Source organism: Coregonus clupeaformis, unplaced genomic scaffold, assembly GCF_020615455.1.
Source record: "Coregonus clupeaformis isolate EN_2021a unplaced genomic scaffold, ASM2061545v1 scaf0247, whole genome shotgun sequence".
Lineage (NCBI taxonomy): Eukaryota > Metazoa > Chordata > Actinopteri > Salmoniformes > Salmonidae > Coregonus > Coregonus clupeaformis.
In genome coordinates, this window is record NW_025533702.1 from 144,765 (window position 1) to 171,217 (window position 26,453).

A 26,453-nucleotide genomic window follows, 5' to 3' on the forward strand; every position below is an offset into this window, starting at 1 on the left:
GCTGCGTCGTGAGATATTGGTATTCCGCAGTCATAAAAGTATGCCTTATTTACTTTGAAGAACTATTAAAATAGTGATTTTGTCAGCGCGCTTAAGCAGCAGTTCTATAGAGATGAGATGATGACTTTGAATGAAATAATGTCATCAAATAAAACAAATGTAATATACACAACAACTGAAATATTTTATTAAAGTAATGTGAATAACTGATAGTTAATAAGTGATAAGCAGTAATGGGCAGTCACTACCATCATGGGACTTTTATTAATTGTAACATTCTGTGTTACAGCATTCAACCCACATAATATATATGCTAAATATCTGTATGTGACCAATAAAATTAGATTTGATTTAATGCATAGTGCATTTAATGTAAAATATCTTGATTCTTTTTTAATAATTGAACCGAAACGACCTCAAAAAACAATAATCGCTCAGCACTAGTGAGAAGGTCCGTGTAGTCAGGGAGGAGCACAACTCCTGGAAAAGGAATGTAGGCGACAGGAGTCCTAAAATGTTTAATGTACACAACAACAGATAGGAATCGCCTGAAGACTGAGACAAACAACACAGACAAGGTTTTAACTGTCCAATACTGGTACTAGTAGTCAAGATGGAGGTCAACATTTGATAATGATGATTTAGCATTTATAAAGCTCCTTATTGAAATTCAAAGCGCTTTACATTGCATGGGGGTAATAATGCAACCACACTCTCCCACAGTGACGCCATCAAGTTCTTGATCGAACAGGCTCATGAATGTGACTTCTCTACAGTTCACACTTGTATGCACGTCACCCCCCCCCCACACACACACGGTCATGGAGCTGAAGCTACTATGATGCCTATGCAGGGCATATGAAGGGTTCTGCTCACATGTGACCTCTCACCTTTCACCTCAGGGCTGATAGAGCCAAACTCAACAAAGCATGGAATCATCGGAAAAATGACTTTACAGGGAACAACGAGAATTCATGGATGAATCCAAGAATTCACTGCCAAAGTTACTGTTTTTTAAATATTCAATTTTTGTATATTTTATCATGTATTTGGGGAGTAGGGGAACAGGAATTTGTAGTATGAATATATTTAAATGAATGGAATGCCTCACAGGTTACCGCCCCTCATTTGTTTTTGAGTGACAGCTCCACCTAGTGGGAGCGTCGGGCTGTAGCACATTTACTGCAGAGGGGAGTGGTTGAGACCAATGACTGTAGAGATGCAGGATGTCCTTTTATTGGGGACAGGGAGGAAAAAGATTAAAGGAAGGAATGCTTTGAACTTGCCGCTCATTGTCCGGCCATTCAGATCCAAAGAATTACACATCCAATTGCTGATGTTTTTATGCAAAACTGGCCTGTCATGCAAGATAAAATGAATAAATTATGTGATCAAATGTGAAATAAGGGTCTAAACAGATATTTTGTATTGAAAGAGCTAGTATTGTGTATGTCATTTCATCTAGGTATGAAATCCCAAAGCAGGACTGATTGATGAGCAAGAGTTCATAAATTATTTGATGTTTCTCAACAACTGGGTCATATTCATGAGGCACCAAACGGAACAAAATGGGCGGAAACAGGGACGGACTACCCGAACTTGTCCAATAAGAAATGCGTTTTGTGTTGGAAAAACATTTTGCTGCGGTGTGCCCTAATGAAGGCGATCCTGGTTCCTATGGAGCCGAGTTTAGACAAATCAAACCAGTCTCTATAGCAACAGATCACTGAATATGTTTGGTACCAATTCAAAAGTTCATAAACTGTGTTCATATAATATATGAACACAAAAGCCATCATTGTGAATATTACCTCTAACCTGTCTTTCCTGATCATGTTTCCTTCTATATCTCTCGGTCAACAGTCCCTCTGTGTTTGCATAGTCTTGAAGTGGAGATGAGGGATTGTAGGCATGCAGAGAGAAAATGATGGAGTGATGAGAGGGAGAGAAATGGACAGACAGATGGGAAGGTGACGACTGAAACTGGTGAGCAGCACAGATGGAGCATGAATCATGTGACATTGTGTCATATGGCAGGGGCTCCTCTGGATGAACCCGCTAGCCCAGACTATTGCCATAATAGTGTACTGTGGTGCTATGGCCCAATCCCAAATCAACCCCTAGCCCCTAACCGAAGGCACTTTGTGTAGATCTGAAAGGATTGTATAGATAAGCAATATGGGTAGGGGCTAGCAGGTTGGATTTAGAATTGGACATTCATGTGTGTGCAGGTAGATACTCAACTCACACCAGAAAACCCACACCTTTAACCTTTCTATGTTTCAAAGTGAGTGGATAGACAATGGCGTATTTCAATAAGACTACAATCAGCCCATTTCTTTTTAGAACTTTATGCCAAGTAGGTGCTCTTAATACAATCTGATTGATGTGAGTTGATCTTAAACTAACAGAAGATTCATATAATATGATTTGCCTCTTATAATTAAATCTCTTAACAATGTGTTCTTAAAGTGTTGTATGTTAAAGGCCATTATGTCCATAATTGGCACTGAGGAGGTTTTCCAGCTTGCAGGATATCATGGCCAATGTAAAAAGTTCCATTCCATTCAAGTGTGATCAGCTGATACAAAATACTATTCTTATTCCAGTCAAATCCCGTTTTCTCTCTCATGCAATAAGGTCTACTGTAGGATACAGGATGCAGTTCTGTGTTCAGTCCACCTCAATGGAACTCCGATAGCTCTGTCCCTTTCTTTCCAAAGGCAGATAGAACTCTAGTACAGCACTGTGGCCGTCCAAAAACAGTCGGACTCAATCAAACGCGGATGCAGTGCTGAGCCTGCCTCCGAAACCAGTCTAGCTCTAGACTTCCGCTGTGTCAATTCCAATGCAGTCCAGTCCATTTTTGATAAGGGAACTCATAATTTCCCTCCTCTGCGATGGGCCACACTTCCTCATTACCATGAACTAATCACATTGCTCTTTCTCAGTCTTTACAACCTTATTTGGGCGGTATCACCACTAGGGGCGCCCCTCTGCGGGGCCTCCACATCAGCACTTGGGCGTCATTGGCATTGGGTTGTCCTAGGGCGTTGGGGGGTATTGGCTCCTGGTAGTTGAGAATGTGGGGCTGCTCCTGGTGAGGACGGCATACTAGGGAGGCCCGGGAGCCCAGGGGCATGTCAGGGTCCACGGCAATGTCCACCCGCATCCGCCACCGCACCGTCTGCAGCACGATGCGCTCCTGGAAAGTCCGAAAAATTATAATAGTAAAGTTAACTTTTATAGCAACTTTCATGTAATATGCTGCAACCCAAAGTGCTTTACAGTTAGCACTTACAGCAGTGTTTCACAATCTGTAGCCTACTTTGACCCCAAGGTTGTACATTTCTGTTCTAGTCTAGAACTAACACTGAGCTACAACATACATGTACAGTCCTGGGGGTACTCCAGGAACATAATGGAAAACACTCATTTAAAGGGATAGTTCACTTCACAGTTTGTCAGATGTTTTCAGACAAAGGTCAGACCTCAAGTATGTTGGGATGAGTCCACATTGCACACACCATTCGTTGTGTCCCTCAAACTAATTAGATGGTGCTAATCTTTCCCATTCATTTGGGATTGAGCTACATATGGTGTGGGATGTGTGGGATGTGGATTTATCTTGAGATTAGACCACTTTAGAAGTCTGAGAACATCTGACAAACTTTGATTTTTAAGTGAACTATCCCTTTAAGATAATAAAACATACAACTAAACAGAACAGTACACAAAATCCAAGGAGGTCCATCTTCTGAAGCCTACCTTGGTGACAGAGTTGATGGCAACCAGCCAGGTGATGAAGCTCTGGTCTCGGGTGATGTGTGACAGCATGGGTGTGTTGCTGTTGCTGATGGGCACGGCCCAGGTCACACTGGGGTAGAAATTGTCATTCATGCTGACTGTGAGGCGCAACGGTTTGGACGTGGGGCCCGTAAGGGTAACCGTCTCAGTGGTGTTGCCATACCAGGGGTAGCTGACCCCATCCGAATCGCTGATGGCCTTGACCCGGCCCTCACGGAGCTCTGGTAACTCCCAGCTGGACCTTGGGTAGTGGACATGCAGAGAGAATGTCTTAGTAATATACAAAACAATACAACAGAACATGATATATGTGCAAGACCTCACTTAATGGGACTCTGTTTTTATAGTAGGCCATGCATGGCTATAATTTCACAGGCGCTAGAAATTCACCCAGGTCTACAACTGATACAAACAGACAGTATTACAGCGCACATGTGATGGACTAGGATTGACTGGCCAAGTGACTCAAGACTGTGTTAGCCCACTGAACTAAAGGCTAGGCCAATACACACACACACACACACACTACGCCCACAGCACTTAAGTGTGTGTGTGTGTGTGTGTGTGTGTGTGAGAGTGTGTCAGAGTATGAATGAGTGGCATTTCGAGATGACTGATGGTAGATGACAACAACTCAGAACTTACATGCCAATGTCCCCATAATTATTGTAGAACTCCATTTGTGTACAAGCCTGGATCCAACCCACCACCCAGGTCTCATTGCGGGGCACCGGAGGCATCACAATCCCGGCAGAGGCCCTGAAGTAAGGTGTCTTATACCGCAGCACTATGGGCGAGTTCTCCTCTATCACTGTTGGGCACTGGTCAATGGAGGCCGACACCTCGTAGACTACAATGTTCTCCCTTCTAATGCGCGGCTTGCAGGCAATGCTCTGGATACAGCCCATTGTGCTGGCAAGTAGCAGAGTAAGCAGAACCAGAGACGGAGGAAGAAGATGATACCTGACCAGTATGCACATCAGTCCCTCTCGGATTCCATCCAGCTTGTAAATCAATATCAATCTTTTCATTTACCCATCACTGATGAGGTCAAATTACTGGGTAGAAGAAAACGAAATAGAGACATCATTTTGAATACAGACATTGAGCCAACATTCCATATCAAATCAAGCAGTTGTTTTCAAGCATTTTTCCGCACCGGGGAAATGGAACGTTAATGTAGGAGCGGAATGGAGAGTGCGTGTGGGGAAGGTACACTGAACAGCTCCCCGCAGCCTTCCCCGATGTGACTGTTGAGTGCCGCACTGCCCTTGGTGCTTGTCCCCAGAAACAGAAATTGGGCCTCCCCCGGGATGCTGCTTACTCTCTGCGTGTCCGACGTCCCCCTTCCTTTTCGAGTCCACGCGTCCGGCTGCAGGTCGGTGCCCTTTGATCCTGCTCCTTCGGCTCAGCGTTGTCATGTCAGTGGCGACCGGGCAGCAGGTGCGTCAATGGGGGTGTTCGGGTGCCTTTGTTTGAATGGCTTGCATAGCCCTGTTATTTGTACGGCGCCCTCAAATGAGATTGTCTTGGTCGTCACAACAAGAAGACGTTATACAATGGCTTATATCCTACCTAAAACCGATGATAGTAGGGTAATTATAGCCTATAGGCTTTATAAATCAACAAAACAGCGCATGGCAGGCTATGGTGCCCTGTCGAGCCAATAAATCGCCTTAGCGCTATTTCAAAGCAACGAGAGATTCACAAACGTGCCCGGGACTAGGTGTGATACCCAGCCGCCCAGACATCCCTAAAATGTTTTGGTGACACGAATCATCCATATCTACCTCCGTCGACCGATTGAGCATTATTGCTCCAACTCCCTCGCTTGGTAGAGCATAATTTCCTCGAGGACCGTCGCTGTTCAGTTCGGCTAGGTGCTGATGCTGGGATGATAGACAGCGGCAACCAGTGAGGGAGAGGCGTCACTAGACCCCTGCATTGAAAAGTGTACATCATGTGGGCGTGATTTACGCCCCATGGACACTCCCCCTTTTTTTTGCCATTGGTTGGCCACGTCAACAGCGGAAGTGGTGTTGCTTTGACGGACTTCCCACTGACACGCATCAACCGGTCATTAAATCTGTTCGTCATTCAGACTCCTCGTCGAACCGGGTTCACTTAGTGTATTGTTTGGTTGTCGTTTTCGGTTTATGATTTTCCTTTTATTGAGTAGGTTATCAGCGAAGGTGCCGAGCGTTGTGTACAGGGCCGCATTGATCATGAAGCCGCAGGTTGTGTTCGTGTTGGGCGGGCCTGGAGCGGGGAAAGGGACCCAGTGTGCCAGAATCGTAGAGGTGAGATGGCGAGGAAAGAACAATGAAAAGGACAAAGATAATTTGACAGGGCATTGAATTGTGTTGGGGAAAGAAACCACTAACAGATTTGAGGGGATTGTGTTCACTTTTGTTGGCTTCTGTCCATCAGAGACCAGCTAAATGGATCGACTTCCGGTTTTTGTCCTCTGAAATGTAACCTACTCATTATGCTAGTTAGTTAGCATAGCTATGCCAAGACCATACTAGCTAGCAAGCTAACTAGTTATGTGAGCAATGAATAATAATGATATTTTTTCCATCAAAGTTAGCCTTTCAACTAGCGAACAATCTGAAATTTTTTCCTGAATATCAGAAGGGTGTACTACAAAGCAGAATCAATGTGTTAGCCAGCAAACTTTGATAAACAACCAGAAAAAATAACACATTTTCTGGTTATTGGTTGTTGAGTCAATTAGACCATGCCCTTTTCTAGTTTTTCTGTCTTATTTAGGCAAGTTTAGCTGGCAAACTCATAGATCGTTTTTGGTAGTATACCCCTCAGGAGTCAAAGTGGGCTATGGCTCGCCAACAAGTGACAGAAGAGGCTAGCCTACTTCTTTAGTCCAACTCAAGGACCTTACATGTTATGTTCAGAGGCGAATTGGCTCTGGCAGCCAAAACAGCCAAATACTCCAAATATTCTCAATTGCAGTACAGTTCTAGAAACATAAAGCCCGCTACTTTGATATCACATTTTAAAAAATCACAAAGGCTAAATATACAAATACGGTACACTTTTAACCGGTTTTAACAGTTGCAGCTGACACTATTTTTCAGTTACAACATGTTTGTGGCGTCCTTCTTCCGTTACACACAGGTGTGCGGAGGCCGCATATAGCTAATTAGCAGATGTGGTCGCCTCTGTCTTCCGTAAACAAGCGCTGTAACATGGAAATATGTCCGTGTGGGAACCCTAACCATATAAAGTTGTGTAGGAACCTTTTGTTTTTTGAAAATAATTTCTCACTGATATGAAAGTTAAGTTCCAAATGTTTTCAAAACTGTATCGCGTGCAAGGCGTATTTGCATTTAGACAGCATTTGGGCAGCGTCGGTGCGCTGTCCTCAGCCAGCAGACAGGTTCGTAAATAGACGGTATATACCGTCTATGAATGGGCTAGCTCTATGTTCATTGTGGTAGGCTTCTAGCTACATACACAGAGTAGCCTATGCACTGATATTGACATCATACCAATGCGTAGTCTACATCTTATCAGTTCAGCTGTTGTGCAATTCACATTATGTCAAGTTTATCTGCAATGCACCTGCTCTAAACCTCCAGCCAATGCCCTTGAACAAGTAGTCTTGAGAAATGAAGGCAGATGTTTATCTGAGTCTGGGTGGGGTTTTACATCAAAAGATAAAACTCAAACAGTTGGAAGAGTTAGCATCTACTACTGCTATTCAGCTGTCTGACATATTAACGCCCAACATTGTAGCTCCCCCTTGTCTTTCTTCTGTGCCAAGACAAGTTTCCTGCATTTGCCAATTACTTTGTTTAGACCTATATTCATACAAAGCTGGGCCACGTGTGTTTGAGTAAGCATCCTGTTCAAACATGAAGAAACACGTGTTCTTAAGCCACCCACCCACTTATAAAGCCTGTCTTCATACAGCGAAATATAAAAATCCCTTCCCCTGCTTTCAGTGTTAGTGGAGCACAGCAGCATCCTTTTAGAACAATAACCAACAATGCCTATGACACTGCTCTTTTCAATGTATTCTCTACTTAATGCATTGTTACTATTGCACTCCTTTTAAAAATGACATTAGTCCCGGACAATTTAATTCTCATAACCAATTTATTTCTAAGCAAAGTAACATACTTTGTTAGTACAGTACAGGTATGTTTCTGTACAATTGTCCCACATAAGCAGTTGGATCAGTGATTATTGTTAGAGTAGTGCACTGTGTTGTTTTAGTTAAGGCTGGCATTAACCCTTTGTGTTTTTCACAGAACTACAGTTACACCCACCTGTCTGCCGGAGACCTGCTGAGGGCCGAGCGAAGCCGAGAGGGGTCAGAGTTTGGACAGCTCATTGACAGTTACATCAAGGAAGGCAAGATCGTCCCTGTCGAGATCACCATTAACTTACTCAGGAAGGTATGCACCATCTCCAGGTACCTATGGCTACAAGGTTTGTGGTAACTGTTGACGTACAGTAAGTTAGCAATCAGAATTACTATTAGCTTAGATAACATGGGGTAGAGGGTAGTGGCACTGTGGTCTGAGTAAGCATTTTTTCCCCCTCTTACTGAAATAGTTTCTGTCATTGCTCCATGGGCTGAATGAATCCTTGCTTCACACTTAAAAGGAATAGTTCACCCAAAATATTTTTCATGTCAGATGCATATAGACAGACACACCACTTTTTAGACATAAAAATGTCTAACTTTGATTTGGGACAGAATATCCCTTTTAACTTTAACTTTCCTTTGTCCTCAGGCCATGGAGGACACCATGCAGATAGACGAGAAGAAATTCCGCTTCCTCATCGACGGCTTCCCCCGAAACGAAGACAACCTCCAGGGGTGGACCACTGTCATGGACGGGAAGGCTGACGTCAAATTTGTGCTTTTCTTTGACTGTAGTAATGAGGTAATAATACATATTGGGGGGAGGATCTCCAAGAGGAAGGGGAGGGGACAAAGTGGGAGGTGCAAAATCATTGGAAGGGAAAGCTATACCTCAGATATGCAAGACACATTTGGAGTACGACCTCCTAGTGTTAATATCGTTATTGCTTGGCTGATTGTGTAATGTTTTAATGCTGAGAGCTCTGTGTTTGCTTGTTTACAGGTCTGTATCAACCGATGTCTAGAAAGAGGGAAGAGCAGTGGGCGGACCGATGACAACAGAGCGAGCCTGGAGAAAAGGTAGCGTCCAAACTCTAAGGCTTTCCATGATCACTGACCATTGACCTATTTAATATGAACTGGAACTCTCAAAAGGGGACACAGCTCTTGGTCATAAAAAAAAGGGTATGGTGCCATTTCCTGGTTTCTAAAATGTTCGCCTGATTTCAGTTCATGCGACACAACAAGCAAAGTGTATAGAATCATTGTACCCTCTAAACCGCTGTGAAATATAGTTTCAGTCATCAAAAAGACTATTTTTTGCAGTTGTAAGGTGATGTACAAAACCGAAAGTAATAAGAAGCTAAAACAAAACTTACGGAGGGGAAGCATAGAAATATTGCATATACAACGGATCTACCATTCATCAGACTTGCTTTCAATGAGTGTGACAGATCTATAACCTGTATTTCTGTCTGAAATCAGTCGGGTTGTACACAAAACGACATAATGGACCTTTAATAATGGACTTCTAGTGAAAAAAACATTGCTTTTGAGATTGCGATTTTCAGTCCCACCTTGACCCACCCCTAAAAGTAATATACACTGGAGCATGTTTTAGCTTGGCTGTATGTACTTGTATGACTGTGACCCCATTTTGGGTCTCCTCTGAGTCCTGGTCAGCCCTGTTTCTGAGCCTCCTTTTTCTCCCCTGAAGGATCCAGACCTACCTGCAGTCGACACGGCCCATCATCTCACTGTATGAGAAACAGGGCAAGGTGCGCACCGTGGATGCCTCGTGCGGTGTGGACGAGGTATGCAAAGGATTATACAGCACTGCGCCATTGAAGGCACACATGATGGGCAGTTGGAATACACTCACTAATACAAACTTATTCACTCTTACTTATCCTATATTTGAGTGTTAATTCCCTCTAAGTTGTTTCCTTCCCTATTGGTTTTCTCTCTGTTCTCCTGCACCCTCTGGCAATCACACACTTGTCTTTCAGGCCATTGCACACAAAAAACACAAAGGTGAGTCTTTTGTTTTCTCTAATGCATCTCTTTCTCTCTCTCTGTTTCAGGTGTTTGCCGACGTCAAAACCATCCTGGACAAAGAGGGTTGAAATTCCGCCAACTGCCAACAACTGTTACATTCACAGTTACGTTTAGTTTGTCTTTTTATCAACTGCAGCAACAGTTTACTTTTTACATTCTTTTTTTTTTGTCAGTGCTGAGCTGCTCGTCCAAGGGTGTGTGTGTGTGTGTGTGAGTGAGTGTGTGTGTAAGAGTGAATAAGATAGGTAGCAAGATGCTCTGCTGACAAACCTCACATGCGCAGAGGGTTTCACTATGGTAGTCGTACACCAACTGACAAGCCTGTCATTGTAGTCGTGGGCCTTTGCATAGGGACAAGACTAATATAATTGCTCTTAGCTTGGTGAGGCACTTCCTTTTGTTGTCAAGCAGTGCTGTATGTTAGCTAAATTCATTTTTTTGTGATAAAATCTGTGTACACCATTGTTAGCCGTTCCCTAAGCGAGCGCATGCTTTTTCACAGACCAACCAATTCTATAGACTAGATCAGGGCTCTCCAACCCTGTTCCTGGAGAGCAACCCTCTTGTAGATTTTCACTCCAACCCCAGTTATAAGTAACCTGATTCAGTTTATCAACCAGCTAATTATTAGAACCAGGTGTGATAGATCAGGGTCTTCATTATCCTAGCACTACACAGCTGATTCAAATAACCAAGTAATCATCAAGCTTTGATTATTTGAATCAGTTGTGTAGTGCTAGGTCAAAACCAAAACATGCACCCAGGGGGGGCCCCAGGACCGAGTTTGGGAAACCCTGCGTTAGATTACAGGATGGTAGCTCTCCAGGAACAGGGTTGGAGAGCCCTGGAATAGATGGAGAAGGATTATGAAGAAAAGGACAGACAGAGAGGGGGAAGAGATGTCATCTCTAGTGAATCAATTTGGTTGTACTCCGAGATGAACGCTGTTGTCTTATGGGCTTCCCCTGTGTACTAATAAAATATATAAAACACCGGTCTCATGTTGGAAGAAATATGAACAGAGGTCCCATAGGACCACAGGGAATCGAGAAACAACATCCTTGATTGCTGCATTACAAACTTGTGGATTAAATTGGCATGACAACAATAGTTGTTACAGCATATACGGTGTGGGACCAGTTTTAAACTTAAACTTGTTAAATCAAGTTTAAACTTGGGACTGATCGCAAGTTTGTGTCAAAGCACATGAAAGAGTATTTGGTATTCTCCAGAATGCTGAAATACTGACATGTCTTTGTCGTCCCATGACTGAAAATGTAAAGTCCAGTGCTTAAAGTCCGTTGTTCTCCACAATGACTTGGCTGTGTCTATATGTGTCATTACAAAACTGCACAAAGGTCAGCTTTCGACTGTTAAGTTTCTGTTGTGTGTTATTTGTTAAATCTTTGAGTACGCAACAAAGGAACAAGGAACAATTTTGTTGAATCGGAGTATGTTGCCGTGTAAAGTGGGAGAAAACGGCAAATACAAACAAACCAAATATACCCCCTCATGTCTGTACTTTATTTTCTTTGACAGGTGAATACTTATGGACCCACTCAAACTGGTAATTCCAACATTCACAGACAGAAGGTCACACTGTTTCAAGGGTATATCGGTGTTTCTCAACTGTTTGCTGACAGGTCCCCAAGACTAATTTGGCTAGTTTTAAAGTGCTCAATGTAATTGTTCCTGACTGAGATTTTGATATCTGTAACTATATTTGCAATCTATTTTGTGTCCACCACAAGCCTTATACAAATGGTTATTGTTGGTATAACTAGTTTGCCATATCAGACCAAACTTCAACTTTGTTTACATTACATGTATTTAATTTCATCCAAGCTTGTTGTCGGCTACCATGATCACAAATGTGCTAATATAATATATGCCATTTAGCAAGCTTTCGCTAAACTCCTTGTGTGTTATTACTCAATTCAAGGGTGAGTGGTTATAGCCACAGTTATAGTTAAATTGTATATATAAAAAAATGTGATGAGAATGCAATTGTGTAATTAAGTGTGCAAACAGCCATAATAGTAAGTATTATGTAACAATGCACTGTTCCACTGCAATTACTTTCCCAAAGCAACTAAATAACTTTACAATGATGATGAAAACTTGGGGAAATCCTGGGGTTAAGTGGGTTGCCAACATTTTTGATTTTCTGTGAATGCACATTATTTTAATGAAACACTGTAATAGAGATTTTAAAGGTGAATAAAAGAGAAGGCTTTTATTCACCGAGAGACTTGTAGGAAGTCACGACATCAGTGGCTACAGAAACACCATGTCACCGATACATTATCAGTGTGCCCTCTGCTCAGTCTGGCATCAAACTTTAACCATAACAGTCAACACTGGCAGACATTTGATACTGGCAGAAGAAACAGGTCAAAGGTAGGAACATCAGTACTTAGTTACAACAGATCATTATAGAAAACAACTTAATTAAATATGGTTCGTAAACATACATGGTTATCCCGTTTCCCTTCCCCCAGTGTAATGCATGTCTGCGTCTCCCCGCACATACTATCAAGTTTATTACATATCAATCCATATCACAGTTCATGTTAGGATGTGATATTTCGAGACATTCTTACTTGCATTGTCACATTGACAAATGATACCAAAAGATACACTTATGTCTTCATAAGAAATTCCTTTATTTATATTTCACAAATCTCTGCAGTTTACAAAGACAAATGTTGATAACGTTCCTGAGGACTTGAGAGCTGGTGTATACAGTTTGTGGGCTTGAGACAAAAAGCGTACAAAACAAATACAGTACAAAGTGCTGACATAGGACTGCGGGAATTAACTTAATGGACAAAAAATCTGACAACTCAGTGTAAGGCACCTTGAATACATTGTGTATGTACCCGTGTCAGATAATATAATATAAATCTGATGAGAATGCAATTGTGTAATTAAGTGTACAAACAGCCATCATAGTAAGTATTATGTAACAATGTACAGTTCCACTGCAATTACACTGTACCTAACCATGTAACTACATTGTAAATACTGATGGGAATCACTCCCATGTCAGTCAACCCAATAAGCCAGCAGGGGGCAGACTGACATCACCAGTGAGTCACTAGTGTTGAGAAATGTCATCACCATTTTTACTTAATTTGTTATTCAAGTTTTTCATGTCAATTTCTCAATTTAAACGGGCAATCAGAAGTTGCTACATCAATTTTTTGACTTAATGATATGTACCCATTGTTTCTTGAAGAATACAACTTATAAATGCCTCATGAGCTTAGTTTAACTGTCGTACCCCATCAGAACCCAAAATATAAGCTTGTTTTTCTCCAATGTTTGTAAACAAAGTAAAGGTAAAACGAACACTGTATAGCCTTAAAACACGGTTAAAACTTGCAATTTGATATCCTGGATGGTCAGTACTTGCATCCATAGCTCTGACTGTGAATTTGAAAGTGGTTACATTTCTTCAGCCCCATCCCACAGTGGCGGGGAAAACACTTTGTTATTGTTTTAACTGCTGATTGGCCCTTTAAACTTTCTCATTCACATCTTATGCAATGAATTATTCACATCATTGAATTATATCTTGTGATTCCTTGACTCTTTAGCATGCCACCACTTCTGTGTTATGTGTTCAAGGAAAATGTCCATTGAATCATCTTATCTTCAAAGAGCACTAATAAACTAAATGTAATTATTATTTTATGGAAATACAACTGCTTTTTCAACTCTGGCCTAATATTAAAACAAAATGTGTTGTCTGTCTGTACATGACCAATCAGGAAATTCAATATTGTTACATAATCATAAGTCAACTATAATGCCAAACTGTACCTGTTTCCTTTCACTACCTGTGTCAATCCATGAATAGAGTGCCTTTTGGATAGTGTTATTTTGTAAAACATAACTATTTATTCACCTAATTTTAACATTCTGTCATAAACTTAATTCCACTTAATAACAACTTAATATCAAACATGCTTTCCCATCTCAAAGGGTTAAATTAAGAAAAACTACTATCAAAAAGTGACAATTAAAGTGACAATTAAAGTGACATGGTTGACGATTTCACCTTAAATCAGCCATAACTCCCCTTGTGACTAGGGGAATGGAAGTTTGTTGTGTGAAACAGGGAGGGGCAATTGAATGCAAGCTTAACAAAACATTTCTAGCATATCTATATATCAGAGTTGAAGTGTTATGTTCAGCACACTCATTTTTCCACCACAAAACACCAGAAAATGTCCAAAAATAGTAGAATTAGCACACTTAATTTTACACTATCATTTGACTATTAAATGTTCAATGTTTCTTTTGGAGAAAAAAAAGGAATCGTTTTACCATATTAAAACAACAGTTTCATTCACCTTACAAAGTTGACCTTAAACCCGAGGGACAAATATAAATGAATCACTAATCACATTTAAATAAATACAAATCTTCAGAAACTTTCCCAAAGCAACAAAATAACTTTACAATGATAATGAAAACTTGGGGAAATCCTGGGGTTAAGTGGGTTGCCAAAATGTTGATTTTCTGTGAATGCACATTATTTATTTTAATGAAACACTGTGTAATAGGGATTTTAAAGGTGAATAACACAACATCAGTGGCTACAGAAACACCATGTCACCGATACATTATCAGTGTGTCCTCTGCTCAGTCTGGCATCAAACTTTAACCATAACAGTCAACACTGGCAGACATTTGATACTGGCAGAAGAAACAGGTCAAAGGTAGGAACATCAGTACTTAGTTACAACAGATCATTATAGAAAACAACTTAATTAAATATGGTTCTTACAGTGGCTTGCGAAAGTATTCACCCCTCTTGGCATTTTTTCTATTTTGTTGCCTTACAACCTGTATTTAAAATTGATTTTTTGGGGGGTTTGTATCATTTGATTTACACAACATGCCTACCACTTTGAAGATGCAAAATATGTTTTATTGTGAAACAATTAAGAAATAAGACAAAAAAACAGAAAACTTGAGCGTGCATAATTATTCACCCCCCCCCCCCAAAGTCAATACTTTGTAGAGCCAACTTTTGCAGCAATTACAGCTGCAAGTCTCTTGGGGTATGTCTCTATAAGCTTGGCACATCTAGCCACTGGGATTTTTGCCCATTCTTCAAGGCAAAACTGCTCCAGCTCCTTGAAGTTGGATGGGTTCCGCTGGTGTACAGCAATCTTTAAGTCATACCACAGATTCTCAATTGGATTGAGGTCTGGGCTTTGACTAGGCCATTCCAAGACATTTAAATATTTCCCCTTAAACCACTCGAGTGTTGCTTTAGCAGTATGCTTAGGGTCATTGTCCTGCTGGAAGGTGAACCTCCGTCCCAGTCTCAAATCTCTGGAAGACTGAAACAGGTTTCCCTCAAGAATTTCCCTGTATTTAGCGCCATCCATCATTCCTTCAATTCTGACCAGTTTCCCAGTCCCTGCCGATGAAAAATATCCCCACAGCATGATGCTGCCACCACCATGCCTCACTGTGGAGATGGTGTTCTCGGGTGATGAGAGGTGTTGGGTTTGCGCCAGACATAGCGTTTTCCTTGATGGCCAAAAAGCTCAATTCTAGTCTCATCTGACCAGAGTACCTTCTTCCATATGATTGGGGAGTCTCCCACCTGCCTTTTGGCGATCACCAAACGTGTTTTCTTATTTTTTTCTTTAAGCAATGGCTTTTTTCTGGCCACTCTTCCATAAAGCCCAGCTCTGTGGAGTGTACGGCTTAAAGTGGTCCTATGGACAGATACTCCAATCTCCGCTGTGGAGCTTTTCAGCTCCTTCAGGGTTATCTTTGGTCTCTTTGTTGCCTCTCTGATTAATGCCCTCCTAGCCTGGTCCGTGAGATTTGGTGGGCGGCCCTCTCTTGGTAGGTTTGTTGTGGTGCCATATTCTTTCAATTTTTTAGTAATGGATTTAATCGTGCTCCGTGGGATGTTCAAAGTTTCTGATATTTTTTTATAACCCAACCCTGATCTGTACTTCTCCACAACTTTGTCCCTGACCTGTTTGGAGAGCTCCTTGGTCTTCATGGTGCCACTTGCTTGGTGGTGCAGACTCTGGGGCCTTTCAGAACAGGTGTATATATACTGATATCATGTGACAGATCATGTGACACTTAGATTGCACACAGGTGGACTTTATTTAACTAATTATGTGACTTCTGAAGGTAATTGGTTGCACCAGATCTTATTTAGGGGCTTCGTAGCAAAGGGGGTGAATACATATGTACGCACCACTTTTCCGTTATTTATTTTTCAGAATTTCTTGAAACAAGTTCTTTTTTTCATTTCACTTCACCAATTTGGACTATTTTGTGTATGTCCATTATATGAAATCCAAATAAAAATCCATTTAAATTACAGGTTGTAATGCAACAAAATAGGAAAAACGCCAAGGAGGATGAATACTTTTGCAAGGCACTGTAAACATACATGGTTAACCCGTTTCACTACCCCCAGGTTAATGCATGTCTGCGTCTCCCCGCACATACTATCAAGTTTATTACATATCAATCCATATCACAGTTCATGTTAGGATGTGATATTTCGAGACATTCTTATTTGCATTGTCACATTGACAAATGATACCAAAAGATACACTTATGTTTTCATAAGAAATTCCTTTATTTATATTTCACATAAAGCTCTGCAGTTTACAAAGACAAATGTTGATAACGTTCCTGAGGACTTGTAGCTTGAGAGCTGGTGTATTTACAGCTTGTGGGCTTGAGACAAAAAGCGTACAAAACAAATACAGTAGAAAGTGCTGACGTAGGACTTTGCGGTAATGAACTGAATGGAAAAAAAATCTGACAACTTAGTGTAAGGCACCTTGAATACATTGTGTATGTACCCGTGTCGGATAATATATTATTTTGACCAAATGACAGATGCAATGACAAACTTTCACTAGGTAGAAAGACAAAGCTGATGTACCTTAGTACTTACAGACATATACTCTGCCAGCAGAGGGCAATCTGGATAGATATTACATTATATATTCACAATATACAAGATATAAGAAACTACAAACTGGATAATACATTAGCTTATCTCCAGCTGAACATGCCCCCATATACTTTATCTATAATAGAATTGTACCAATGTAACAGTGTTTCTCAATATGATTAAGGATTTCAAGAACAGTTTTGAGTGTCTTCTAAAAGAACACCGTCCTTCAACTGAAAACATTCAGGAAAAAAGTATTACCCGATATAATAAGTTATATTCCAAAACTCAAATTTTCTAAATGTACATTGCATCATCAATACGTACCTGACTTATATACAAACATAAAGTAAAATGTCTATGAATTATAAAATATGGTTCTATATTCACATTTGGAGGAAACCCATCTGCCATGTGCCAACAAACACAACAATCTCTGACAGTGTGTTACTAAGACGCTATGATGTGTTACTACGACAACGTAAGACGGTTGTCAGCCAATCAAACTCCATCTTCCCAGTGTCCATTCAGCAGGCCTTGGACAAGCCAACGAGCATGTCCGTGTTCGCCCGGCAGTACTGAGCCTTGGTGTTGGTGACTGCGCCGTGCTTCTGCCGGAGATGCAGCCTCAACTGGCTCTTGTGGCGAAAGTGGAGGTCACATTTTTCGCACTAAGGAAGAAAAAGAACGGAATGCAATGTGTCACTAATTTAATGAAACTGCCTCTAAATGAATTCATTCATACATTCAATGAAGGGTTAGCAGGAGGACAGAGGCTATAGCTGATTTAATTTAAGCTGAGGCACTGGGTTGTATATAGCGATACTCGGTTTAGGCTATTGATAGGCAGTCACAGGAAGCCAGGAAGGGATTATTGAAGAAGTGGACCAGTCCCGATTTAGCCGATACACACTGGGTCAAGTGAATGGAAAGACAAGGTGTTTACATGGTAGGGCTTTTCTCCTGTGTGGATGCGTAAGTGGCTCTTGAGGGTCTGAAGATGGCGGAAGTGTGTCCCACAGATCTCACAGGGATACGGCTTCTCCCCCGTATGTATCAGCACGTGGGCGCGGAGGTGCGCGACCTAGGAAGAAAATACATAAGATACTTTAGATTTGTAGGAGATAAATTCAAGTAAATATACAATAACATATACAGTTTGGGACATTGCTGTCCTTCATGAGTGAATCACAGTTCCTAGCTGTTTCCTCACCTGTATGAAGCGAGAGCCACACGTCTCACACTTGTATGGCTTTTCTCCCGAGTGGATGCGGGTGTGGGTCTTGAGGTTGGCCGGCCGGTTGAACTGAGCACCGCAGATGTTACAGCGGTACGGTTTCTCTCCTGGATTGCAAGAGGTGTAAATAAACCATGAAACACTGATACCATCCAGGACCTTGTATGTACTCTGAGTATACAACACATTAGGAACACCTGCCCTTTCCATGACATACTGACCAGGTGAATCCTGGAACATCGCTCAGAGATGCACAAATACGATATAACATTCAAAATGGGTGAATCTTTCCTTTAAGATGTAACATAAATATTACCGGTGTGGACAGTCTTGTGGCTGGCGAGGTTCCCTTTGTAACGGAAGGCAGCCTGGCATCGGTCACACTTGTATGGCTTGTCAGCATGGACCTGGAGCATGTGGCCTTTCAGGGAGTCCGCTTCCGCAAACTTTGAGTCACAGAAGTTGCAGAAGTTGGAACCATTCTCTACAACAGAAACATTGAGATTTAGTCAATGAAAAGTGTAACAGCATGAATGTAACTATACTGTGCCAACGTTTATTGCAGTGTCCTCATTCATTTAAGTACACTACTCACCACCGCTTGAGTCAGAGTACTCAGTGTGCAGCTCATTGGTGTCCTCCCTGCTGTAGGTGCCAGGGGAGCAGGGACACACCTTCTGGTGCTGAGGGGCGTCTGTACCACACGAGGAGCATCTCAGTTGGCTAATGTTGTGATGGCTGGCCTGTGGGACAAGGATCTCTTCTCCATGCACGTTGACCATCTCTGCAGCCTGCATGTCCTTCATCGGTCCCTCTGATCCACTAGTCTCATAGGAGCCCTGAGGAGGGGAGCAGTTCCCAGCCTCAACGCTCACTCCCTGGGCCTCGTCCTCGTCCTTCTCCCTGGAGGTCTGGTTCATCACGATGAACTTGTACTTCTTCCAGTTGCGGGCCTTGGACTCCTGGGAGCAGCCAGAGGGCTGGGTCAGGGCTGCATTCCTGCTGCAGCCGCTGGACTCGGTGGGGGAGTTGGGCTGGCAGTCAGAGCGGAGGGGGCTCTGCGGGCTGCAGATCACCCCTTTGCTGCAGCCTGGGGACAGGCTGAGGGAGTCTGCCTGGGGGGGCTGGATGCTGTCCTCCTCCATGGGGGAGGCCCCTCTGTGTTCAGGTCCCTGGAGGCCCATGAAGGACCCCGACTGGCGGCTGTAGCAGGGGAGAGGGCGGAGGATCATAATGGAGGAGGATGAGGAGTGGGATGAAAGAGGGTGGTGGATGATGGTGGTGGCCTCTGTGCGATTTGCGGGAGAGCAGAGTTTCTGAGAAATGGCATCCCCTTTGGGAAGGTCACTGAAATTGAGGCCGTCTGGCAGCTTTCTGATGGGCATTGGGACGTGTTTTCCGTGGACGTGGTGGGAGCTACCCGAAGCATTGATACCAGTGAACACACTGGGGCCGTAGCTCCTCCTGTCTCTGAGAGGAGATATGGATGTGTGGCTGGGGCTGGTCGCCAACCCATCCAGAGCCCTGAAAGCAGGGAGGTCCTGAGAGAGACGCATTGGGGTGGCCATAACCTCATCTCTCTGCAGACTCACAGACTGCTCTCTGAAGTGCCAGGAAATAAGGAAAAACACTTATTTAGTTCCAAACGGATACTATTCAGATGTGAAAAAGTAAAAAAATAGGGCCTGGAATATTCACTGACCTGACCAGGAAAAGTTCCAGGCACTAGTAGGCTACCAAGTATAAATGGATGAACAATGATGTCATTTTTGTCGTACCTGGACTTGATGAATCTGCGGCAGGTATCCACCACATGTTCCATCTGGAGGTACGAGGCTGTGTTCATGGTAACCAGAACCAAGCTGTCCTTCAGGGTCAGGGTGGAGGTGTACATGAAGTCCAGCAGGATGGCAAAACCATCAGGGTCCACCTTGGGGTCCAGGCTGATGGCACTCAGGTTACTCTTCAGGGGGTCGGTAAATATGGAGTAAAAGAGCCCACTATAAACAGAAATGGAAAATCACATTAAGTTTATGCCTTTTTCTCTCACAATGGCAATCGCATAGCACAAGAAGGACGATTGGCCTAAAAACAGGTAGTTGGTCTTGAACGTACCTGCAGGCCACGAGGACCGTCCTGTGAGCGCAGAAGCGCTGACCGTCAATCTGGATAGTGACATCCGTCAGGATATTTCTACTGCGGAGTCGGTTGAAGTTGAGCAGTACATCACCAGCATGGCGGGTGAATTGAATGCAGCCATTTGCCAATGAGGCCATGATGTCAGAATCTGGAGAAACATGGAAAAATGCTGTATTAAAAAAGGACAATCAGCCAAACTCAGATTGTGAGAGTTGCCGATGAACATTAACATAAAGTAAGCAAAGCTGCTCTAGTCAGAAATGTGTCATATATTATACACTACATGACCAAAAGGATGTGGACACCTGCTCGTCGAATATCTCATTCCAAAATCATGGGCATTAATATGAAGTTGGTCCCCCCTTTGCTGCTATACCAGCCTCTACTCTTCTGGGAAGGCTTTCCACTAGATGTTTTGCCACACAGTTGGAAGCACAGAATCATCTAGAATGTCATTGTATGCTGTAGCGTTAAGATTTCCTTTCACTGGAACTAAGGGGCCTAGCCTGAACTATAAAAACAGCCCCAGACCATTATTCCTCCTCCACCAAACTTTACAGTTGGCACTATGCACTGGGGCAGGCAGCATTCTCCTGGCATCCGCCAAAACCAGATTAATCTGTCGGACTGCCAGATGGTGAAGCGTGATTCATCACTCCAGATAACGCATTTCCACTGCTCCAGAGTCCACCACTCCAGCCGATGCTTGGCATTGCGCATGGTGATCTTAGGCTTGTGTGCGCCTGCTCGGCCATGGAAACCCATTTCATGAAGCTCCCAAGTGCTACGCTCTTTAGCACTCGGCGGTCCCTTTCTGTGAGCTTGTTTGGCCTACCACTTCACGGCTGAGCCGTTGTTGCTCCTAGACGTTTCCACTTCACAATAACAGCACTTACAGTTGACCGGGGCAGCTCTAGCAGGTGAGAAATTTGACAAACTGAATTGTTGGAAAGGTGGCATCCTATGACGGTGCCACGTTGAAAGTCACTGAGCTCTTCAGTAAGGCCATTCTACTGCCAATGTTTGTCTATAGAGATTGCATAGCTGTGTGCTCGATTTTATACATCTGTCAGGAACAGGAGTGGCTGAAATAGCCAAATGCACTAATTTGAATGGGTGTCCACATACTTTTGCATATATAGTGTACAGTATATGAGGACATACTGTAGCATCATAATCCTATTACCATTGAACTTGGTGTGTGTCTCAAAAATATCTCAATAGGTGGCGCCATTTCAATGTCCAACAAAGTAAAAAGCATTGCCGGAAATGGGACCACGTCTCTGAGGGAGGCTACAGATCTTACATACCATGTCAACTATAGCTACTCTGAGGCATTGGATTCATGTTCATGACATAAAAATAGTGACAAGCCATGATTGTTGTGGGAAAGTAGACTTTATACAGGCTACAGTAAACAAGTTAGGGCATTTGTTGGTACCTAAATATTGGATTACATATTGCTATTAGACCTACCATAGACATTATTAACACTTACAAATATAATATTTTTACATTTAGAAATTATTACCTTTATTTTACTGCAAATATTTCACTATACATTACTTAGAAACACTTTAATAACACTTTAAAACCATTGAAAACCTGTTTCCTATTTGCTTTTGACCTATAGCCAAGCACATGAATGCGGACGGCTCATGCTCTCTTCATGCTTGGAACATGTCTCGCATTTAGTACATTCCGTCTTGGGTGCGCACAGATTAGGTTGCTTCTAAATACGCTTCCTGTTCTTCGATAGGCCTATACGTGGAAAGCCAGCTTGTTTAACCTATGACATTTAACACTGGTTATACCAAATTTATTTTAACTTGGAAAAAAACTAGAAAATTGAAATATGGCAATGCGTATAATAGGTCGTGGGATTTTAGGAGTCTCAAATGCATGTACACATAGGACTACACATTGCAGAGGCTCCCCCTGTAAATTTAGTACAAACGAGTGGAGCCTGTAAATTTAGTACAAAACGAGTAGGCAGTTATTGATAATAACAGTCCATTAAAACAAATCAAGAGTGTAGGCCTACATCAAAATGGTCTTTGTTTTTTGTTTAGTCTCAGCATTGATCGAAAAAGCATTCGACAGATCATCAGTGGAAGTCTACCAGCGAAGTGAAACCACCATCAGAGAGAGAAAAGAACAGTGCTCAAAGCTAAAAAGTAGTACGCAGTGATCTAACAACCAGACAGGCTCACTGTTGCGCGAATGTTCTTGCTCTTAGTTTACTGATATTTAACGACTATTAAAGATGCATCCTTTTGAGAATATAAAATTCATACTATCCAGGAAAAATTACTTTGATCAATCAAAAACATTCTGACTATATACACCCAAAAGTAACATTTCTGTACAGTAGGAAAGGCTATAAAGCAACTGCACATTCGGCCTAATATATAATCTCTCGATAATATCTCGATATTTGATAAACCAACATGATAAAAAAGTGAGAGCATAACTTGGCAATATTTTTTTAAATAATAGTTTCCCAATGAAAGAATGAACCACGAACTTCTGAGTGAATCTCTCGCAAGCAGAGGAGATACTAGACTACTTGACCATGAATCAAGTAAAATCTTCAGCAAGAAGTCTAGCAACTGCAGTCTAAGAAACCCTACTGTTCACAAAACTAAAGAAAACATACAAAATCGAAAGAATGTTAAAGTATTTAAAGTTTATCAATAGAGGCCAATGAGCCACAACGAATGTCTACCACTACAAGCAACTTCTAGCATAATACTGTAAAATAATGAGAGAAAAAAATTCACCTTGTAAAACTTTCCTGGAAACTTCGTGCATCACCAGTTCTGAGAATACAGTTCTAAGAAACTCAAGGGCTTAATTCTCGGAATTCTACCAGAGGACCATACCATTTCTAAACCAGTGGGGAGGGTACATGGTGTTCTGTGTGTCTTTTTATTGTCATTACAGGAAACATATTTGGATATTCTATTTAGGCCATAAATTAGAGAAGATTTACTATCGAGTAAGTTAAAAAAATTAACGGTTATATGGATTTTAACTGTGACAACTATTTTATTCTTGCTCTATTCTCCCTCTTTAGTGGAACTGTCCAAATACAAGGTCACCTGACCATTCCATACAGACCTCGAAGAATATGAGCTCATTCACGAGGGTGGACACGAGCATGGTCTTTCGTGGAGAGATTTGATCCATAAATCAGGCGATAGGTGGCTTGCTTAAACAAAATAATAATAATGCTCAACCCTACCATCAATACTGTATGTTGCCAAACATGTTCAGACTACGTTTTGGAGACTTCTTCAATTTCAGCTATCCACTTTGGATTGTAACCTTTTTTCCGTGCACTGTTGTGTGGAAGTAGGAGTGATTACATTCATTTTGGCATTGTGGGGGACAAAACAATTATAATATTTGATGGAAACGCACGCTAGTTTTAGGAAAAAGTAGCCTATAGCACCACAATGGCCAACGTTGTAGTCGTAGGTGATTCGACTCTGCGGTAGTAGTAATTTAATAGTAAGCATAGGCAAAAATATGTACAGAAATCTCCACCTACATAAAACTCTTGCGCAAGTGCTACAAAGGCAGCAATGTTTATGCCCTATATGGCTATAGGCTTGGCATCATGCGGAACCGCTCTGTATGATTGATCTATTTATTACATTGTAATAATTTGTAATAAACATGTTACACTTGAATCCTTTTTTATTTAGCCTACTGTTACTTTTACATGACTCGTTTACAATATCCCCTTGCACCCGCAGTCAATAAAGAGATTGGGACACGAAGATGAGATCATTCCTTTAAAGGATAGCATACTGCCCGACCAGTAGGCTGCTTGAGCCACAACATTAGGTGTTTAGGCTATTCAATCTATGTAACTTAAAGGGGCAATCTGCAGTTGCTAAATCCATTTTTTGGACTTGAAATTAATGATATGAACCCATTGATTCTTGAAGAATATAACTTATAAATGCCTAATGAGGTTAGTTCAACTGTCGTACCCCATCAGAACCCCAAAATAGGCTTGATTCACTCCAATGTTTGTAAACTAAGTAAATGTAAACAAATGGATGGTCAGTCCTTTCATACATAGCTCTGTCTATGAATTTGAGAGTGGTTACATTTCTCCTGCCCCATCCACCAGCTTTTTACCGAAACAGTGGTGGGGCTTTGTTATTGTTTCAACTGCTGATTGCCGCTTTAAGTAGCCTGACCTATAAAGTGCAGGTGCCAGGCAAAATGTAGGCTAAACAAAACCTTAGGCCTACTTACACTACATGACCAAAAGTATGTGGACACCTGCTGGTCGAACATCTCATTCCAAAATCATGGGCATTAATATGGAGTTGGTCCCCCCTTTGCTGCTATAACAGCCTCCACTCTTCTGGGAAGGCTTTCCACTAGATGTTGGAACATTGCTGCAGGGACTTGCTTTCATTCAGCCACAAGAGCATTAGTGAGGTCGGGCACTGATGTTGGGCGATTAGGCCTGGCTCACAGTCGGCGTTCCAATTCATCCTCAAGATGTTCGATAGGGTTGAGGTCAGGACTCTGTGCAGGCCAGTCAAGTTATTCCACACCAATCTCGACAAACCATTTCTGTATGGACCTCACTTTGTGCACAGGGGCTTTGTCATGCTGAAACAGGAAAGGGCCTTCCCCAAACTGTTGCCACAAAGTTGGAAGCACAGAATCGTCTAGAATGTCATAGTATGCTGTAGTGTTAAGATTTCTATAAAAACAGCCCCAGACCATTATTCCTCCTCCACCAAATATTACAGTTGGCAATATGCATTCGGGCAGGTAGCGTTCTCCTGGCATCTGCCAAACCCAGATTCGTCTGTCGGACTGCCAGATGGTGAAGCGTGATTCATCACTCCAGAGAACGCATTTCCACTGCTCCAGAGTCCACCACTCCAGCCGATGCTTGGCATTGCGCATGGTGATCTTAGGCTTGTGTGCGTCTGCTCGGCCATGGAAACCCATTTCATGAAGCTCCCGGCGAACAGTTATTGTGCTGCCGTTGCTTCCAGAGGCAGTTTGGAACTTGGTAGTGAGTGTTGCAATGATTTTCACGCGCTTCAGCACTCGGTGGTCCCGTTCTGTGAGCTTATGTGGCCTACCACTTCATTGAGCCATTGTTGCTCCTAGACGTGAAGCGTGATTCATCACTCCAGAAAACGCGCTCCAGAGTCCAATGGCGGCAAGCTTTACACCACTCCAGCTGATGCTTGGCATTGCGCATGGTGATCTTAGGCTTGTGTGCGGCTGCTCGGCCATGGAAACCCATTTCATAAAGCTCCCGACGAACAGTTATTGTGCTGACGTTGCTTCCAGAGGCAGTTTGGAACTCGGTAGTGAGTGTTGCAACCGAGGACAGGCAGCGTTCTCATGGCATCCGCCAAACCCAGATTTGTCCGTCGGACTGCCAGATGGTGAAGCGTGATTCATCACTCCAGAGAATGCGTTTCCACTGCTCCAGAATCCACCACTCCACCCAACGTTTGGCATTGCACATGCTGATCATAGGCTTGTATGCGGCTGCTCGGCCATGGAAACCCATTTCATGAAGCTCCCGGCGAACAGTTCTTGTGCTGACGTTGCTTCCAGAGGCAGTTTGGAACTTGGTAGTGAGTGTTGCAATGATTTTTACGCGCTTCAGCACTCGGTGGTCCCGTTCTGTGAGCTTGTGTGGCCTACCACTTCATTGAGCCATTGTTGCTCCTAGACGTTTCCACTTCACAATTACAGCACTTACAGTTGACCAGGGCAGCTCTAGCAGGGCAGAAATTTGACGAACTGACTTGTTTGAAAGGTGGCATCCTATGACGGTGCCACTTTGAAAGTCACTGAGCTCTTCAGTAAGGCCATTCTACTGCCAATGTTTGTTTATTTAGAATGCATGGCTGTGTGCTCGATTTTATACACCTGTCAGCAACGGGTGTGGCTGAAATAGCTGAATCCACTCAATTGAAGGGGTTTTTACATACTTTTGTATATATAGTGTATCTCTAGAAAATAAAAACAAAATAGGAGAGCACTCGGGTGAATAAACTTAAATGAACATATTTATATTTCCGCACTAACATTTGCGGTATGAGCCCTTCAGTGTGCATAAGAGTCGAGAAACAGGT

At 42.4% G+C, this 26,453-nt stretch overlaps 3 protein-coding genes across 3 annotated transcripts; 1 reads left to right on the plus strand and 2 right to left on the minus strand.

Annotated features, from left to right (window-relative positions):
• Positions 1-803: 803 nt before the first annotated feature.
• LOC121535003 (protein FAM78B-like) lies at positions 804-5,756 on the minus strand. The gene is made up of 3 exons (XM_041841650.2): positions 4,453-5,756; positions 3,769-4,048; positions 804-3,205 (listed from the first exon to the last, which is right to left on the minus strand). Exons 1-3 carry the CDS (start codon positions 4,836-4,838, stop codon positions 2,963-2,965), a joined length of 909 nt encoding a protein of 302 aa, XP_041697584.1. The 5' UTR covers positions 4,839-5,756; the 3' UTR covers positions 804-2,962.
• A 108-nt stretch (positions 5,757-5,864) lies between these two features.
• On the plus strand, positions 5,865-11,889 carry LOC121535004 (UMP-CMP kinase). Its single transcript, XM_041841651.2, has 7 exons — positions 5,865-6,107; positions 8,085-8,231; positions 8,574-8,726; positions 8,928-9,004; positions 9,642-9,738; positions 10,009-10,085; positions 11,522-11,889. Exons 1-6 carry the CDS (start codon positions 5,964-5,966, stop codon positions 10,048-10,050), a joined length of 660 nt encoding a protein of 219 aa, XP_041697585.1. The 5' UTR covers positions 5,865-5,963; the 3' UTR covers positions 10,051-10,085; positions 11,522-11,889.
• Positions 11,890-16,598: 4,709 nt separating this feature from the next.
• LOC121535005 (B-cell lymphoma 6 protein-like) lies at positions 16,599-23,137 on the minus strand. Its single transcript, XM_041841652.2, has 8 exons — positions 23,100-23,137; positions 20,293-20,464; positions 19,956-20,177; positions 18,773-19,779; positions 18,494-18,661; positions 18,154-18,284; positions 17,887-18,024; positions 16,599-17,611 (listed from the first exon to the last, which is right to left on the minus strand). Exons 1-8 carry the CDS (start codon positions 23,128-23,130, stop codon positions 17,468-17,470), a joined length of 2,013 nt encoding a protein of 670 aa, XP_041697586.1. The 5' UTR covers positions 23,131-23,137; the 3' UTR covers positions 16,599-17,467.
• Between the last annotated feature and the right edge of the window lie 3,316 nt (positions 23,138-26,453).